The sequence below is a fragment of the Orcinus orca genome, chromosome 3 (assembly GCF_937001465.1).
Source record: "Orcinus orca chromosome 3, mOrcOrc1.1, whole genome shotgun sequence".
NCBI classification, from domain to species: domain Eukaryota; kingdom Metazoa; phylum Chordata; class Mammalia; order Artiodactyla; family Delphinidae; genus Orcinus; species Orcinus orca.
Window position 1 is genome coordinate 123,717,931 of NC_064561.1, and position 18,312 is coordinate 123,736,242.

The window sequence follows — 18,312 nt, forward strand, 5'->3', positions numbered from 1 at the left end:
ACAGACTCGAGATTAAATTCTAATTCCACCCCTCCTGGCTATGTGTCCTTGAGCAAGTTACTTAACTTTCCTGAATATTATGGGATAATAATGTGCCCAGTAAGAATATGTTAGAACATCTGAATTAGATAGTTGCTTATGAAGTGCCTAGTACTCTTTGGCACAAGATAGATTTTTTTTTTTTTAACGAAGTGGATTTTTAAAACAATACACACACACACACACACACACACGGTAAAGAGAACTAGACCTTCAAATTTGAGCAAATAAAAAAGACAACAAGGCATCTCTTTTCCCCTGAGAGAAGACCTTTTGGCTATCTTACATGTTATCTCTTCTTGGAGACCTACTTCCCTTGCCTCTGCCTGCCTTATTTCTCTTTTTCAACTCATGTGTCTCTTCCTCTAGAAGCATTCCCACTCTTGGTCAGGTTTGTTTAGATGCTTCTCCAGGTGTTCTCATGACACAGTATACTTTATTACTTATTATTTTCCATGCTTTATTGTCACTGCCAGCTTACTTCTCTGTATCCTCCAATGGACGGTAGACTCTATAAGGGAGTACATAGAGATCATCTGTATCTTACTAACCTCTGTTATCCTTAGCACCTAACATAGTGCCAGCAATATGGTGGGCAGTCAGTAAATATTTGTTAAGTAAGGGAGCGAGTGAACAAATGAATGGATAGCATCAGCACTTAGATTTGATCGTTTGGTATTTTAAAACTTTATATCTGATTATCTTACATTCTTAGTAAGACTTAGAACATTAGAAGAATTCTGTTTTAAACCAGTTAACATTTTCTCATATAATATGTTTAAGGGTCACACTAGGGGACATATGTTAATAATTTTCTTGGACAGAAAAATCTATAAAATGCAACTCTGTTTCAGCAAAAGTTGATGTATAAATATTTAAATTTATTAATGAATACTTAGTATTTTGAAACAGCATTTTAAAATCAGCCTATCTTTGAAGTTAATGTTAGCACCTAATGTGTATTTCTGGTAAATCAAACATTTAATTATTTTCTATTTATTATATCATTCAGTGTTATTTTATAACCTTTTGCATTTGAACTGTGTGTGATGTGGTATAATTAGTTTTGAATGGGTTCTGATTTATTTGGTTATAGGTAATACTACCTTCCTCATTTCATTAACATGTTCTGGAATTTTAAAACCATTTTTACTGTCTTTCTGTACACTAAAAAGAAATGGTTCTCAGTGAAATACACTTCTCTATAAAGATTTTGGTTCACAGGCAAAATGGACAAATGGTAACACTTGTCATTTGTTTTTTCAAACTACTTAAGCTTGTTTATATAAGTATCTAATATTTCAAAATTTGTTATTCTGATTAGTGATTCTGAAGATGTGGATAAGGAAAATGAAAACTCTAAAACTTCAGATTCTTCCAATGCTGAATCTAGTTCAATAGAAGACAGTTCTTCAGATTCTGCATCAGAATCAGAATCTGAAAGTGAATCTGAATCCAGAAAAGTTACTAAGGTAAGAGATTACAAATTTTTGTAACTGAAAATAAATAGTCTTATAGTCTTTTCCCAATTACGAATAAATATTTCTGAAAATTTGTGTTTTGTTGAGAATCAAGAAACCAGGCAAGGAATTTAATATGTCACTGACAACTAAAATAAACACCATCTTTATTCATCCACACCTGTGATTTTATTTTGTTTTTTTCTAGATTATCGCTTCCCTTATAATTCAACTCTGCAAAGAAGTTAGAAACTTTTTTTAACCTCACCCTTCCAACAAAAATTAGAGACCTCAGTGTTATGAGTATGACTTTTTTGTTCTTGGCTGTGATGTGACAAGGGAGGCTTTTGCCAAAGGGGAAGTAAAGGGAAGTCACAGAGATAGTATTGAGCAAAGAAACATAAATGTACATGCATCATAAGAAATTGAAACTAATATGCTTTTTAAAAAAATATTAGGCATTTGGAAATAGAATATTTTTAAAGGTTTAATTAAAGAGTATGCATTCTTTAATAGTTAATAAAAATGCAGTAGCCATATATTTAAAACAAATGCAAGAACCACTTATAACAGAATGATTACGCTTTTTGGGTTAATATTTGTAACACCAGAAGTTGTCTGCTTAGCAGCAAAAAATAAAACCATGAATTGGAAAAGTGTAGTTTTTAATACACAATTCAGACCTAATACATTATCTTTCTGATCTTTAATTATTATTCCCTGCCTATAAATGGATCATGGTGTTGCTAGGTTTCAAATGCAGTGGTTTTTATAAATAAATGTATTATTCCATATGTTGAAAATATGGTCACACCTTGCCCATTATTGAATTCAGTTTCTTTTTAACCTATATTTATCACTTACTTGTTTTGGTAACGTGAATTTCTTTAATGTTATTTGAGTAGCCAAATATGAAAATAAATTCATCAAAGTAATAATTGCCCTCCTCCATCCAGAGATTTATTGTTAAGGAATAAGCGTATTTAAAAAAAAAAAAAAAAAGAACAAGCATGCTTAAAAATTAGCTAGTATTTGTCTTACCTTATTTCAAATATTCTTGAATATTGTAAAACCTATTTGAAACTTGAATTTATATTTAAAACATATCTGTGTAGTATGTAATCTAGGCTTTTTATTTTTCAAATATTCACATAAAATCTTAGAGATTTTTAGGTTTATTAATCTGGCCTCTTATAAAAACTTATCACACAGTGAGTTTGATATCCTCTCATTTCCTACTTAAATTACAAAAAGCTTAAGATGTTATTTAAAATAAAGGAGCTTTAGGGCTTCCCTGGTGGCACAGTGGTTAAGAATCCACCTTCCAGTGCAGGGCGCACGGGTTCGAGCCCTGGTCCGGGAAGATCCCACATGCTGCGGAGCAACTAAGCCCGTGCGCCACAACTACTGAGCCTGTGCTCTAGAGCCTGAGAGCCACAACTACTGAGCCACGTGCCACAACTACTGAAGCCCACTCACCTAGAGCCCATGGTCTGCAACAAGAGAAGCCACCGCAATGAGAAGCCCGTGCACCGCAAGAAAGAGTAGCCCCTGCTCACCACAACTAGAGAAAGCCCGCGTGCAGCAACAAAGACCCAAGGCAGTCAAAAATTAATTAATTAATTAATTAATTTTTAAAAACCACTTATTAAAAAATTAATTAATTAATTAAATAAAGGAGCCTTAGAAATTGAAAATAAACCCAGAGTAAGAAATCTGTGTTTTTTAAAATGACCAAACAAGAAATTAAGTAATGGGAAATGGGTGGAATTAAAGTGAGTTGTTCTTATGAAGTTTTGTAGAAGTTGAAAAATGGTAGACCTTAGTGCCTATATAGTGTTGGGCTTTAGGGGACCCCATTAGAATGCCACAGAGGTACCCCAGCTCAGAGATTCAATTTATTTCTTCTTTGGTGCGTTCAACGATCAGATTAAATCTCTTAATAGTTGAAAATATTTTACTGTAGAAAATCAGTATAAAATTTCAAAGTAATGCAGTGAGCCAAGACTCTTGAGAAATTCAGGTTTTACTCACATTGTTGATAGTTTTATGTCTATGTGTTTTGCTTATATAGTTTATTTTCTCTATATTATAATGCCTTTCCTGTCAGTAACAGGCAGATAAGCTTGTTTGTTTTAATTTATATTCTCCACCTTGGAGCCACCATAACTATTTTTTTTTTCTATTTCTTTCTGAGTGATTTGAAGTGTACCATGTACAAGTGTACCAGTTTTCTAATAATGGGCAACTCTATAATTGTAGGAAAGTCCTCCTTGCACCAAGTGTTGTGGCTTCTGCTCTAAATTATGAGTAATGAAGGCAGATGGTGGGTGCTTTACCTTAATTTAGCATGACAGTATGTTAGAGCTGCAAACTCATCTGCCTTAAATCTGCAGCCCAGCTAAATCTATACTTTTACTCTCTCTCTTCCTTTTCTTTCACTTGGACAATGTATTTTGGGGATATCGAGCATGAAAATGGGAATTTGAGGGTATCTTGAATATATGGCTTTAAAAACAGTTCATTTTATGGTGGTCCTATGAGATAGGTATAATGTTCTCCTTGTTGGAAGATAATATCTTTATGCTTCAGTTTCCTCATCTATAAAGTAGAAATGCTACTACCTACTCTGCTTTTTTCAAGTGCTATTACAAAAAAATCAAATGTGAAAGATCAATGTAAAGCCCTGTATAAATATAAAACAGCAGTGTTAACATTTTTTAACTTGAACATTAATTCCCTGAGAGACCAACAGTATTAGAGTTACAGAAACCAGTGCTAAAAGGAACCGAAAATTTTTTGTAACTCTTATGTCTCCTGCATTTTCCAATTCTTTTTATACCATTCAAGTTAGGAATTAACGTTCAGGTGTGACCCCTTACCTGCAGCCTGTGATCCCATCTACTTTTTGCAGAAGACTGAGCTGACATTCACTGTAAGCATATCCCACCTCTGTGCTCTCTGACACACAATCTCTATTTACCCTCCTCCTTTTTCTTTGAATGGAGCTTTGAGTAAGCTATCCCTATCCACATAGCCGAGAATAAGTCCTATTTCCTTTTGGCCTTGTTTTGTGGATAATCATCTGGGTCCATTGTGCCTTCAGTCTCTTTTTTCATTAATTTCTCCTGCACCAACCAAAGCACTCAAGGCTTTCCTAGCATTTAAAGAGAGGGGAAGGGAGTGGAAGAGAAGAACAGAGAGAATGTGTGAAAGTGAGAGTTCAGAAGAATAATCTAGATATTCTCCAGCCACTACTTCTTAACCCAATTATTTCTTAGTCCCTTTTAAATTCGTTTCTACTCCTATCACTTCCTACAGATATTGTTCTCCGAAAAAGTCAGCCGTGATCTTTCTCCAAACCCAGTGACCTTCTCTTAGTTTATCCTTCTCTGTCTTTTTATATGACTATTCCCCTACTACTTGAAATTCTCTGCATCCTTTTTCTTCTGACTTTTCTGACCCTTTAATCTTTTGGTTGCCTCACTTTTTACCTCCTTCTGACACCCAAGTGTGAACATTGCCCCGAAGTTAGTGCTTATTAGTACACATTTTTTTCAAAAATATTAATTGATATGAATTAATTTAGTCCTTTTTTTCCTCTACAATTTACTATTGTGAAACTCATTAACTCTCTTTTTTTTAAATTAATTTATTTATTTTTGGCTGCATTGGGTCTTCGTTGCAGTGCGCAGGCTTCTCATTGCAGTGGTTTCTCTTGTTGCAGACCATGGGCTGTAGGTGGTGTGGGCTTCAGCAGTTGTGGCTCACGGGCTCTAGAGCATAGGCTCAGTAGTTGTGGTGCACGGGCTTAGTTGCTCCGTGGCACGTGGGATCTTCCCGGACCAGGGCTCGAACCCGTGTCCCCTGCATTGGCAGGTGGATTCTTAACCACTGTGCCACCAGGGAAGTCCCTCATTAACTCTTGTAGCCTCAGCTAAAACATTTATCTGAATTACTTCCATGGTAATATCTCTAACTAAATCCCTACAACTGTAACTTTTCTTCCCAAATTCAAACCAAATTCTTAGACCTCTTAGGAAATGCTTGTTTCCCAAACCCAATATAGCCCAAAGACATGATCTGTCATTTGGTACCAGCGTGCTTTCTGTTCTCCCAGATTTGTAGACCCATAATTGTCCTTGACCCCTCCCTCATCCTATATGTGTACACAGTTGCCAAGTCTTAGAGATCCTGTGTATTATTTTTGATATCTGTTTTTTCTTCTCCTACCACCACCGTTGTAGATCAGCTCTTCATGACCTTGCCCATAGACCATTGCCTTTGGTCATTCTCAGACACTTCCCCAACCCCAGTCCTTCTCTACAGCTGCCAGATTAATGTCAAAGTTAACTATAATGATGCCTCATTGTCATTTGAGTTCAGTAAACTCCTCAGGCTAGCATGTCCAAACCCACCTTTCCAGTCTTAACCTTCTTTGTGTTCCAATCCCAGTGGACTATTTGTGGTTCTTATGCTGTATGCTTTTCTGTTTCTGTGCCTTTGTTCTTCCTTTTACATCATTTCTCTTATTACAGAAAATATAAGCTGAGGAGAAAGTGGCCTTGTATCAAGGGTAGTCCCTCCACTTCTCCTAGTTGAGAATGACTGCATGGAATGAAGGATATTACTGACTAGAGGGTATTACTCATGTGAATGGTGTAGGGACAGTCAAGAGGGTGAGAACCACTGTTGAATTGTTTATGTTCCGAAAGTGTTTGTCATTCAGCACCATACCCTAGCATATCCATAAGACACGAAACTGCCGTCATGCATTCTGGTGTCATGTTTGTTTGTTTCTGTTATTGATTGGGAGATGTCCTTGTTTGAAGTCAGATATTGTCAGTAATGACCAAAGAAAATTATCTTTCTCTTCAGTTAAAATTATTTTGATGGGCAAGCATATTTTTCTTTGTAGATGTTCTTTTCTGAACCAAATTTAATAAATATTTTAATGTGAGTCTAATCCTTTTTATGAACTAATTATTTTGCCCTAAATGATACCTGTAACAAAATTAGTTTTAATAGTTCCATGTTTTCAGTACTTCACACGGTGTTTAGGAAACTTTGTTTGTTTGTTTACACAGAAGCGTGGAGAAAAGAATTAGTAATACAGGCTACATTAAATCAGGAAGAGATTTATATCACTTTATCCTGTGTTTTACTGATATAATTAAGTTATATTCTGCTTGTAGTTAAAATTATGTGTCGAACAGATGGTAAAATTTTTATTTAAAATATTATTTTTAAGTTGCCAGGGTTGTTTTTTTCTTTATTGAACCTAGACTTCAGTGTTTTTATTACCAGCCGGTAAGTTAGAGTGTTCCCACTGACTATAGTTATTTCCACCATCACCTTGTTAGTCCCACTCTTCACACCTTAACTGATGGAGTAGTTCTGATTATATCTTCAGTGTCTATGCACCAACTGCTGAAGATTTAGATAAGCCGTGATTAAAAAAATAAAAATGTTAAGTCATAATTGTAATTTATTGTGAATAATTTAATGTATTTTCCTTATAAATATTAACAGCATTTTAATTACATAAACTGTGTATAAAGCATAATAATCTATCGATGGAAAAATAATATATTTAATATACTTGCACCTAATAGCATTAAGAGCATTTCCATATTTGAATCAAAGATTAATATGTGTACTAGCTTTGGGAAAAATAGTACTGTCTGTATATACCTAGCAGTGTTTGAGATGCTCTTGTCAGTGGTTTCTTTCACACATTATAGGGATCTCACAAAACTTTGCTAGTCCCTTTTTAAGAGGTGCAAAGAAGCTAATTAAATCTTTTACGTGCTCCATGGAGTGGTCACAGGTCTTGTGACTAGTGTACAGATGTCAGTAAATATTAAGATACGCTTCAATAAAAGATCTACCGTGTGAAAAATTCTTGGGTATAAATGTGGTTTGAATAGATTGTGGATAAGAGTGAAAGGAACTATTTTCTGATTAGCTGTCTGCCCTATTTGTGAAGTAGGAAACAAGTTTTACTTGTGTTTTTCCAAGTATTTATGATTGTTGCAATTACATAACTTCTGTGAAGATTGTGGAATATTGGGTTTTACTCTGACAATTCAAAGCCTTGCCTCTTTCAATTTATGTCTTTTCCAATTTAGTTCATATTTTAATTTCTTCAGAACAGAAATATCATTTCACTTCAATTGAGATCTTTAAATCAAAGTGAATGCCATTAAGCAAGCTTTCTTATTGAAGTAGGTATAATCTAATAGGGAAGATTTGTTTAACAGTTTAGACTTCTTTTTAACTTATATAGAAGTCTCAATTTGCTGGCAGTGTACTTTTATTTTAAAGCACAGTGTAAGTGTGAGCCTCAGATTTGTAAAGTAAGATGTGTTAGATGACTTGAAGGCAAGAGAGTCATTAAATTGTCTTTGGTTGGTAACTAACTGAAACTATTTCATGCAAATACCTTGCCCTGTGAGTCTACAAATAAGCCTTGAATTTTTGTTGGTTTCAAAGCATAGTGTGGGTTTGACAATCTATACATACCATTTATCCTGTTTTATAGTTTTAAATTTCAAACCTCTTTATAATGGTTTCCTCTTAGGAAGCATTTTTGGTGCTTTTTGTGTCAGATCTTTTCTGCTTGCTTTTTTTTTTTTTCCAATCAGCATGAAGATGAACATGCATAATAGATTTTTTAAAATCGTTACAAGGTATATATATTATTACATTTTTTGTTTGTATTATTTGGAGCTTAATAAGTATTTCCAGGATCTTTTATTTATGACTTAAAATGAAATATGTTAAACAGAAATCAGTTTCTTAACCCTGTGACTTTGTATTTCATTTTTGGAAATGTTGATGTGTTGAGGTGTATAATCGAATACCATGGAAACAAATGGAGATTTGAGGATGATGAATTGATAACTACGTTTTTTTGTAGTGAGATTTTAAGATCAGTTACTGTTGTCCTTATAAAAGTCTAATACAGTCACTCAGCTGTTAAAAACCTAATCCTCTATTTAAAAAAATATACAAAAACAAATTGTATATCTTTCTGCCTGATCTCTTCTCAAGTACTAATACAATGGAAACAGTGGGTGATCTGTCAGTATGTTTGGTTTGTCAGTGATGGTTTTGTATAAATATTGGGAGGGTAAGAAATAAAATTCACACAGTAAAATATGATTTCATCTGCCTTTTCTCTGCAGCTCCATGGCTCATGCTGCGGTGTGAAATTCTCATTTTACACACTTTGCAGGCGGAGCACATGAATTATGCATTGAGCAAGAAAAATCTCCTGCCTCAAGTCCTATATGCATTTACCCAGGTTCTGTCTCTATTACCAAGATGAATTGCAAATGGAGAAATATTTGATGGAATAGGGCTCTTAACTTCTTTGTTCAGAATTCAGATTTTTATTTTTATAGTAGATCCTTTAAGTATGAACATGTTTTGAACTTACTGTGGATTTTTTTAAATGAAAAATGAAATATAAGAGAGGAATGCCAAACACATCACGAGGCTTTTTATAGCCTTGATTTGGAATGCAAGGCTTTTTCAGTTCGGTAGAAATGACCATTATCTATTGCTAATGTTGTATTTCAGTCGCTGGTTATTTGCTTTACTCAGAAAGTCAATGAAATTCTGTCCTTTTGAGAGCCTTTTTTCTTTTTGTTTTAGGCTTCTAATAAGAGATTATGCCAGTTTCACATGCAGCTCTGTCCTGTGTTGTATGTGACCTGATGTGTGTTTAATAGATATTGTTACACACTCCTGGCTGTGAAGTAGAAAATAAGGTATATAGACTTGCCTCCAGCTTTAACTTTGTCTTGATTTGATAGATTTCTTATTTTTCAGGTGGGGAGGTTACATTTCCATAAAGACAGTCATGCACCATTGTAGCTTATAGGAAGCTACACCCATTGTGCTCAGCATAGCATTTTGATAAGTCACATGGTGATAAGCTTTTTGTTATATGTTCTTTCTTCACAGGAATGTTATTCTTGTTGAGATGGCATATTCATTCTGAACCTTTTTCTGTTACTTGCAACTTTTACATTTCAGCTTCAAAACTAACATTTTTTTTTCCAATCCTAGAAATTGTTATTTATTTCAGGTATGGAGAGAGGGGCAAACATTATTTGTTTTGTTTTTAAATAACGAATGAAAATTAAAACCCACCTAGATGCTTTGGAGTTTTCAGTGGCAGAAATAAATATTTTGAAGAAGAAAATCAATGCTGATGTTTTTAGTAATGTGTATTATTGTAGGATCCTTGAAAATAATTTTTCTTTATATTGACATAAGGGAAAAAAGAAGCAGGACTTAAAATCATTTAAAAATGTTACCTGATGTATTATTTGATGTATTGCTTTTGTTCATGTATATGCACTGTTGTAAGAGCTCTAAACCATGTAGACTTTAAATGATGGTAAAGTACACTTTGCTTTAGTGATACCTTTCTGTAGTTAGAGGAATACTTCAAAAATATTTGTAGTAATTTACATTAACAATAAGATATAAACTCCTTTGGTAGATTACAAGTTATCTGAAGGCAGGGACTAGACTGTCTTGGCTGTGTTACTTCCATTGCTTAGCACAGAATCTGTTAAAAATTCTATACACATGTATTGAATGAATGAATGATTGAATAAGTGAACAAAAATGTTTTGGCAAAAAAGTTTTGGCCTTCAATTTGAGAGGTTTAATGTAAAAAAAAAAAAAGTACACATTATAAAGGTAACGGTGACCCAGATACATCTATTTAATACCCTAATCCTGTTGGTCTTTAATTGTTTATAATACTACTCAGTACTGTGCCTTATTTTTTCTTTTCTTTCTTTTTTTAAGGTTACGCGTCTTTTCTGAATCTCTAACCGAACTGTGAATACCTCAGGCTTAGGGATCTAGTCCATGGGTATCCACGTTTCAAAAATATAGTAGACTGAATAAGCAAATTTGTGGTGGAGGAAGCCCTAATTAACTATGTGCAGAAATGGTTGAGTACTTAGTCTCCCCAAAGGAAAACAGAAAAGAAAGTAAATGAATTCTTTTCAACCCTAAAGAGCAAGAGCCTGAAAATATCATTTATAGATTTTAACGAATACCTTTGGCAAAAGAAGTCTGATGCAACCCAGTGTTGAAATATAAAGTACCTAGTACAATGCCTGTCACAAACTACATCTCAGAAAGGCTAATCTATCACAAGCCCATTGACAATTTCAGAGCTAAGCATGTATTGTTCAAGCATTTCTTTTTCTTAAATCAACTTGTTTAAAAATTATTTTTGAGAATGTTTATACATTTTCTACCAAAGAGCCACATTAGATTTTTATGTTAGCAAAAAGTTGTCAGATTATAAAATTTACTTTTAAATTTTCTTCTGAAGGTCTTTTTTAATCTCTAAATAAAAAATATTTTAAAATAACAGTTTGCATGGTAGAGAAGAAATACCACGTGCCAACTAAAATAAAAATTTTGATTCAAAAAAACATTTCACATAACCATATAGAAGCTTAATTTGATTTTTTTTTCCCCTTGGAAGACTAAGCAAAGGAAAAAATGTTTGTTTTGAAATGTTAAAAACTACTTTATAGATTTTTTAACTAGAACATGCAATAAATGAAATATTTATTATTTTGTAGGAGAAAGAAAACAAAACAAAGCAAGATAGAAATCCTCTTACCAAAGATGTTTCACTTCTAGATCTAGATGATTGTAAGTATTGAAATTTAAATTTTTTCTTCTGTACTTAGTAATAGTATTTTTCATTTTTATAGTATCTTTCATTAACATGTCTCAAAATAAATCAAAAACTATTATGAAAGACTTATGGATGTGATTAGGCAAGAAAATTTTAGAAGTTATTTCTATTAGTATTTTTTTCCATCATTCAGTATATCAGTTTTGTATCACCTGAATAAATATAATTGGTCAAATAAAAGTGCACCAAATTCATTTTAAGATTTTTTGCTTTAGTAATTTATACTTGCTTTAGCAAGTAATTATCTGTATCTCACAACTTCTACATTTTTAAATGTTGATTGTGGAGATCAAGACATCTAATTTAAGGAAGTAGAGAATTAGGAATGTAATTGGAAATGTAAAGGACACCAACCGTCTTCTACTTGCCGCACTTAGGGTGGGAACAGAAACGAGTACAAACCTTTTGGAATACAGTGTAATTTATACGTATCAATATTTTAACTGCAAAAAATCCTTGTCCCAGCAAATTTACTTCTAAGAACTTAGAATCCTACAGATATGCCCACCCAGTATGCAAAGATGTATATTCAGCTCCCTTTAAATTCTCCTGCATTGTGAGAAAGAGATAGAACTAACTTTGTTGGTAGGTAGATTTTGCATTAGAGGAAGAGTAACAACACATGAGATTTCTGAATATTAAACTACTGTCATTTTGCAATATAGTTTTCCTGTGCTAGAGGTGAGTTATGTATTTATGTCTTACTCTTTCATAGAGCTGTTCTATTTATATTGTTTACCTGGCCTATTTCCAATAGTCATGGCAAATTCCTACTGTAGAGAAATTAAAATATATAATACTGAGAAATACGTAACAGAGAAATTAGAGATAAAATTGGAGCCAAGTTTGAATAATTTTATACCTGTTGGCAAAGATGTTAAAATTTACATCATTTCTCACCTCCTGGCTAAGATTTTTAAAGTAACGTCCAGTATTGTTAAGGTTTGGAGAAGCAGGCACCCTACATTTGTTTTTCATAGGCATATAAATAGGTGCAGTTTTTTGAAGTCATTTGAGCAATATCTATCAAAACTTAAATTCCACACACCTTTTGACCTAGCATTTCTTTTCTAGGAATTTATACTATAGATAAACTAGCAAAATCAGATCTTCCATCCTTGTTTTAGACTCTTTAACTTAATGGCTTAATTTTACACTTAAAGTCCATATTCCGAGGTTTCTAAGAGCTTAGGTGATCTGACTCTTGCCTACCTCTTATCCATACTGTTCCTCTGCATTTCTGAAATATGCTAGGCGCATTCTTGCCAGGGGCCTTTGTTCTGCTGTTTTCCCTGCTAAGAACACTTCTTCCAGATCTTCTGATGGCAAGCTGCTTCTTATCTTTCAAATCTCAGCTCAAAAGTCACCTTCTCTTACACACTTCACAAGTCACTCTTGATTGTCTTCGTGGCATTTTTCACTATGTGAAATTAAATCTTAACTATTTGTATTACTTGTTTATTGTCTGTCTTGCTCACTGTTATTCCTAGTACCTAGAACAACACCTGGCAGATAGTGGGTACCCAGTAAATATTTGTTGAATTAATAAAGTATGCAAAGGTATGTATAGAAATTTCATTGCAGCATTATTTTTACAGCAGCATCCTGAAAATAAACGAAATGTCTACCAGTAGTCTAATACAACCATTAAGAAAAGTGAGACAAATCTTTATATGCTAGTTATGTTATTATATGTATGAAACATTATAAGTTAAAAATAAGACACATGTAGAGTATGACTCCACTTATGTAAAAAAGGAGGAAAAGAGGAACTGTATCCTGCACACAAACACAAATATGATTGTACATCATATATTTCTGGAAGGCTACAGAAGAAATACTTAACAGTGATAGCTCTGGCCTCTTTGGGATATAAGACTAAATCAGGGACAGAGGAGAGAAAAATACTTTTACTTTGTATCTTTCTGTGACAATGAATATTTTACATTTATATGTGAAGTTTAAGTTTTAAATTGTAAAATAACAACAGTCAGGCATATTTAAAATGGAATTAAGAGGAAAGGTTACAAGGTACTAGAGTGCACCAGTTCCTTTTCTCCTTGAATTTGATGCTGGATTTCCTGACAGCTAAAGAAAAAAGAGAAAATTGTAAAATGATACAATTTTTATTATTTGATTCTTTTTAAAGCTTTTTTATAATATATAGAAACAAAGTTTTCTTAAATATTAAGTTTTAAGAATTTAAATATAAGATTTTCATTTTAAGGGAAATTTCATCCTAACTTATATTTAACTCAACTTAGGGTATATTTCTGTTTGATTTTAATACCCGAGAACTATTTATTTTAAAATCTTTTGTAATCTTGCATTTGTCAGAAATGACACTTGAAACTTTTTTTTTGTTTTGGTCAATTTAACAAATGTTTGTGGATTGTCTGATAAGCGCAAGGTACTCTGCTAGGTGCTAGAACAGACGAATAGAATTTAGTCATACTCTTCCAGAGACTAGAATCTAGTAAGAGACATAGATACCTGAGCTAGTAGCTGTTATGTAAGAGAGATAATAGAGCTGCAAAGTATGGTTAAAATATGAGGAAAGAGACAAAAACCAATTAACAAGCTAAAAGGCCTTCTGGAAGAAGCTTAAAGATAAAAATAAGTGGAGTGTTGTGGGAGAAAAGAATTGTTGATGATGGTTCCTAAAACACTGACTTCGTTATGTGCTACTTACTAGCCTACAATAGTTCTCCACTGTCCATGGCAAGCAGTTTGTTGATCAAAACTAAAAAGTCACTCTCCAGCGGCTTGAGTTCTCTGCTGTGAGAAATAGATTAATTTCGAAGGAGAGGCAGACACACTTCTTACATTTTATCTAGTCGTAATCCACAGAGATGTTTTGTTCAGTACACACTGCATGCCAGGAGAACTGCAAGTCCTCAATTTATCTGTGTCTTCATTCAGAAAATGTTTATTGAACACTTGCTATGATCTAGGTAATCTGCTATATACTAGAGATTCTAAATGGGCGTAACATTGTCCCTCCCCACGGAACTCTCCAGGTGTCATGGGAGAAACAGATAAGTCAGCCCTTAGATTACCACATTATAAATGAAATGAGAAAGAGATATGCACAGAATGCTGTTAGGTATTGGGGTACCTAACCCACCTAGCTGTAGCAGGATGTAACGGTGGAGCTGAGTATAAGTAAGAATTAGTCAAGCAGTTGGAGGCAGGAGAAGAGAGTGAGGAGAAAAAAGACATGGAGGAGGGAAAGAGCTTGCTACTACCTGAAATAATCATTATCTCTCTCTAAGGAGGCAGTATAGTTAGCAACCCTGGCAATAAATTGGCTCTACTGTAAAACAGTTCTGTGATTTTAAATAAGCAACTTGATATTTCCTTGCTGCATCTGTTGAGGGGGTGTTATCAGAAGCACAGGCATTAGTCCTGGCCTGGCCTTTAATCAGTTAAGTGAGTTAATTTGTCTCATTTATGCATTTGTAAAATGAAAAAGAATGGCTGAAAAGTTTCTACAGTATCTTTAGATTTTGAAATTATATGACTCTGTTTCATGGGGTCAGTTGATAATACATTAGAAAATATTTATAGTAGGAGAATATACAGCCTAACAGTAGATAGGCTTAGTGACAGAAATACACTTTATTTTTTCCAGACATAGTTTATATTTCTGAAAATTAAAATATCTTTTAGTACCTCATACCATGTGGTTGGTCTCAGTTGGATAAAGCAGCAGCATCATATTCTGGCATCCTTTTATAGGAAATATAAACCTATGTAATTACACTATTAGTACAACTAACTGAAGTGTTTTTAAAATTTTATCAGCCAACAATAATCATGCCACAAATAAGTCTTATGATCTATGATGGCATACTGTTGAATAAACTGTAGTAGAGACAGTAGAGTGGAGTGGCTAAGAGGACAGTGGAGCTAGATTGAGTTTGAATCCCATTTCTATTATTTACTAGCTGTGTGACCTTGGGCAAGTTACTTTATCTCTCTGTGCTTTAGTTGCTTTATCTATAAAATTGGGATAATAGTAATACTTATTAGGAATATTAAGAGGATTAAATGAGTTGATAAATGTAAAAGTACTTAAAACTGTGCTTGGTACATGATGAATATTATATTGATATAAGAGTTAGCTGTAATGGAGATGATGACACCACAGCAGCAAATTACATTTAAAAAGTTAAATAACTTCATATTAAACCATTATATATTATAATGGTTATATATATTATATATATATAAAACCATTATAATGGTTATATATGTTGTGTGTATATATATATATATAACCATTATAATGGTTTTATATATATATATACACAATATATATAACCATTATATATTAAAATGGTTATATATATAACCATTATATATTAAAAGTTTTACTGAGATTTTAAAGCATAACTTTGATCAAAAGAACATGTATAATTACTTTATTAAATATACTTTAGTAAAGAAAGTGTTTTGTAGAAAGTTTTTTGTTTGTTTGTTTTGTTTTTTTTTTTTTTGCGGTACGCGGGCCTCTCACTGTTGTGGCCTCTCCCGTTGCGGAGCACAGGCTCTGGACGCGCAGGCTCAGCGGCCATGGCTCACGGGCCTAGCCGCTCCGCGGCATGTGGGATCCTCCCAGACCGGGGCACGAACCCGTGTCCCCCGCATCGGCTGGCGGACTCTAAACCACTGCGCCACCAGGGAAGCCCCTGTAGAAAGTTTTAAAAAGAAAAGAAAATGGGTTACCATTCTGACAAATCAGCTCAAATTCTTTTCATGGGCAAATCCCTTTCCCTCCAGATTGGATTGTACTGAGGTACTGTTTCATTATTTGCTTCTTTCTGTTTTTATCGTGCACATTCCTTTCCTTGCCATAAATATTCTTTAACAACTTCATTTTTAATGACTGCATGGTTATCCTTTATGTTGTTGTAATAAATTCTATTTAACAAGTTTACTGTTGTTGGAAATTAAACTATTGTTTAATTAACTACTATTGTTTCCATTTTTACTGTCATAATCAGTGAACAACACACATCTTCATAAATGTATTATTGCATTATCTCCATGACTCTATCCTTAAGATTAATTCCCAGGAGTAGAATTGCCGGGAAAAAGGCTTTGAAGAATTCTACTGTCTAAAATTGCCTTTCACAAAGTTGGTACCAACTTACACAGTAGTAATGTGAGAGTGCCAGATTCCTTTTACCCTTACCAGTCTGGATTTTGTATTTAAAAATTGCCTTTGCCAATTTGATAGGTGGAAATGTTATCTAATTTTAATTTGTATGCCATGTTATTAAAAAAAAAAAAACTACATAGAGTCATTTTGTTTCTTACACGTTAAGTTGCCACAGTCAACTGGCTGCAGAATCCAATTTAGGATAAACCTTCAGTGCCAGCTTTTATCTTGCCAGACCTGTTAACAGATGTGTAATCATTTGTTTAATGCCAGAGCTTCTGCCTTCTGAAATGATAATAAAAGTTTGTCTTTTTTTTTTTTTTAAGAGTCAAGCTTACCTTTGGTGTGAATTTTTCTTCTCTTGTCTTTTTCTTCTCTATGTCTTTAGCCAAGCTAGAGTTGAAATCAGAGGCTATTTCTTACTCAATTTTTATTCCTTATATGATCATCTAATATTTTGGATGGATGGATAGACAAACAAATGAACAAAATGCACTTAGAACCCACCAGAAAAGTTACATGTTGCATGGAAAGGCAACACATTTTGATTCAATTAGAAGATCCAATCTCTAGTCCTGTAGTGGTTCTACCAATCACTTGTTTCATGATCTTGCAAGTCTTAATCTCCCTGTGCCTCAGTTTGCAATGTCTTTATATAAATGCCCTTTCTGCCTGCTCACTACCATTATCTTACTTTAGTCCTTGTCACATCATGCCTAAACTATTGTAAATTCCTCCTCACTGCCAGCCCGAGTGCTCTTTCCAGTTCTTCAGCCTGTCTCTTACACTGGCCTCTGACTAATCATCCTGCAGTACCATATGTCATATCATTCGTCTTCTTGGTAGATTTTTAACAGTTCTCCTTGGTGTATAGGATAAATCCAACCCCTTTAGCTTTATAATTCCCCACCTCTCAGCCTTTGTTCACATGATCTCATTCAGTAACTAACCAGCTTCAGTAAGTAACCAGCTTCTTCCTTTCCTCTTATTTGAATGCTACCCTTACTTAAAAACTGGGCTTCATTCCCTCTTACTCACCAAGCCTTCTCTTACCACCCTATCCCCATTGATTCTTTTTTTCTTTCCGATTCCCTATGGCACTTGCTAATTGTTAGTGGTTTTCAACATATGTCTGAGGAGACCTGGGCATTTGTAGCAGTGCTTCACACTAAGGGCACACTCCTTTAGGAGTGCAAGGGAGCAACCAATGGCGCCACTCCCTCCTCCACCCAGTCTCCACTCTGCTTTTTGTATTGTGTATGTTGAGATTTTATTTAAGATTTCCTTTGAAATTTTTCTTTTTTGGCAGTATCACTTATGGACTGTATTTTTTTTCTTCTTCAAGCATGAGTATCTTTTTTTTCTCAGTTAGGTTTTAAGTCACTTGAAGACAAGGACTGTATCTTGAACTTCTTTTTCTCTCCCTTGCTCTCTTGTTCAAGAAATATTTATTGCTAACTTTATGAATTAACATTTGTTCTGCCTAGCTTACAAGATGTTGTGAGACTAAAGTGAGAAAAAGATGCTTTGAAAAGTGATGTCATGTGAAGTAAACGTTACTTCCTTTATAGTATTGTTTTAGCGTGAGAACGTGTTGGAAGCTAAAACTTTTTCTACATTTGAATTTTATTTCATTCGACAAACAGTTGAGCAGTTACTAAGCACTAAAAATTAATGTGTCAAAGTCTGCTCACACAGACCAGTAGAAATGAAAATATGTAAAGACACAAATTTGTATTACAAGAGAAGTATGGTTGTAGAAATGTGTCCAAGTATATCTGTGGAACAAATGAGGCACATATAAGCTGTGTTTAAGTGAGTCAGTCTGTGCTTTCCCTCTAAGTGGTATCTTACTGGGTAGAAGTTGCAAGGTGAGCAAGGCAAAGACGTACCTTCTAGGC

General features: G+C 33.9%; 1 protein-coding gene across 5 annotated transcripts in view; it reads left to right on the forward strand.

Moving 5' to 3' along the window:
* Positions 1–18,312, forward strand: part of AP3B1 (adaptor related protein complex 3 subunit beta 1) — a 275,634-nt gene that overhangs the window by 182,501 nt on the left and 74,821 nt on the right. For all 5 annotated transcript variants that reach the window (XM_033430068.2, XM_033430070.2, XM_033430067.2 and 2 more), the window contains 2 exons: positions 1,364–1,511; positions 11,126–11,198. In XM_033430068.2, coding sequence (XP_033285959.1) covers positions 1,364–1,511; positions 11,126–11,198 — 221 coding nt within the window. The remainder of the gene's footprint in view (positions 1–1,363; positions 1,512–11,125; positions 11,199–18,312) is intronic.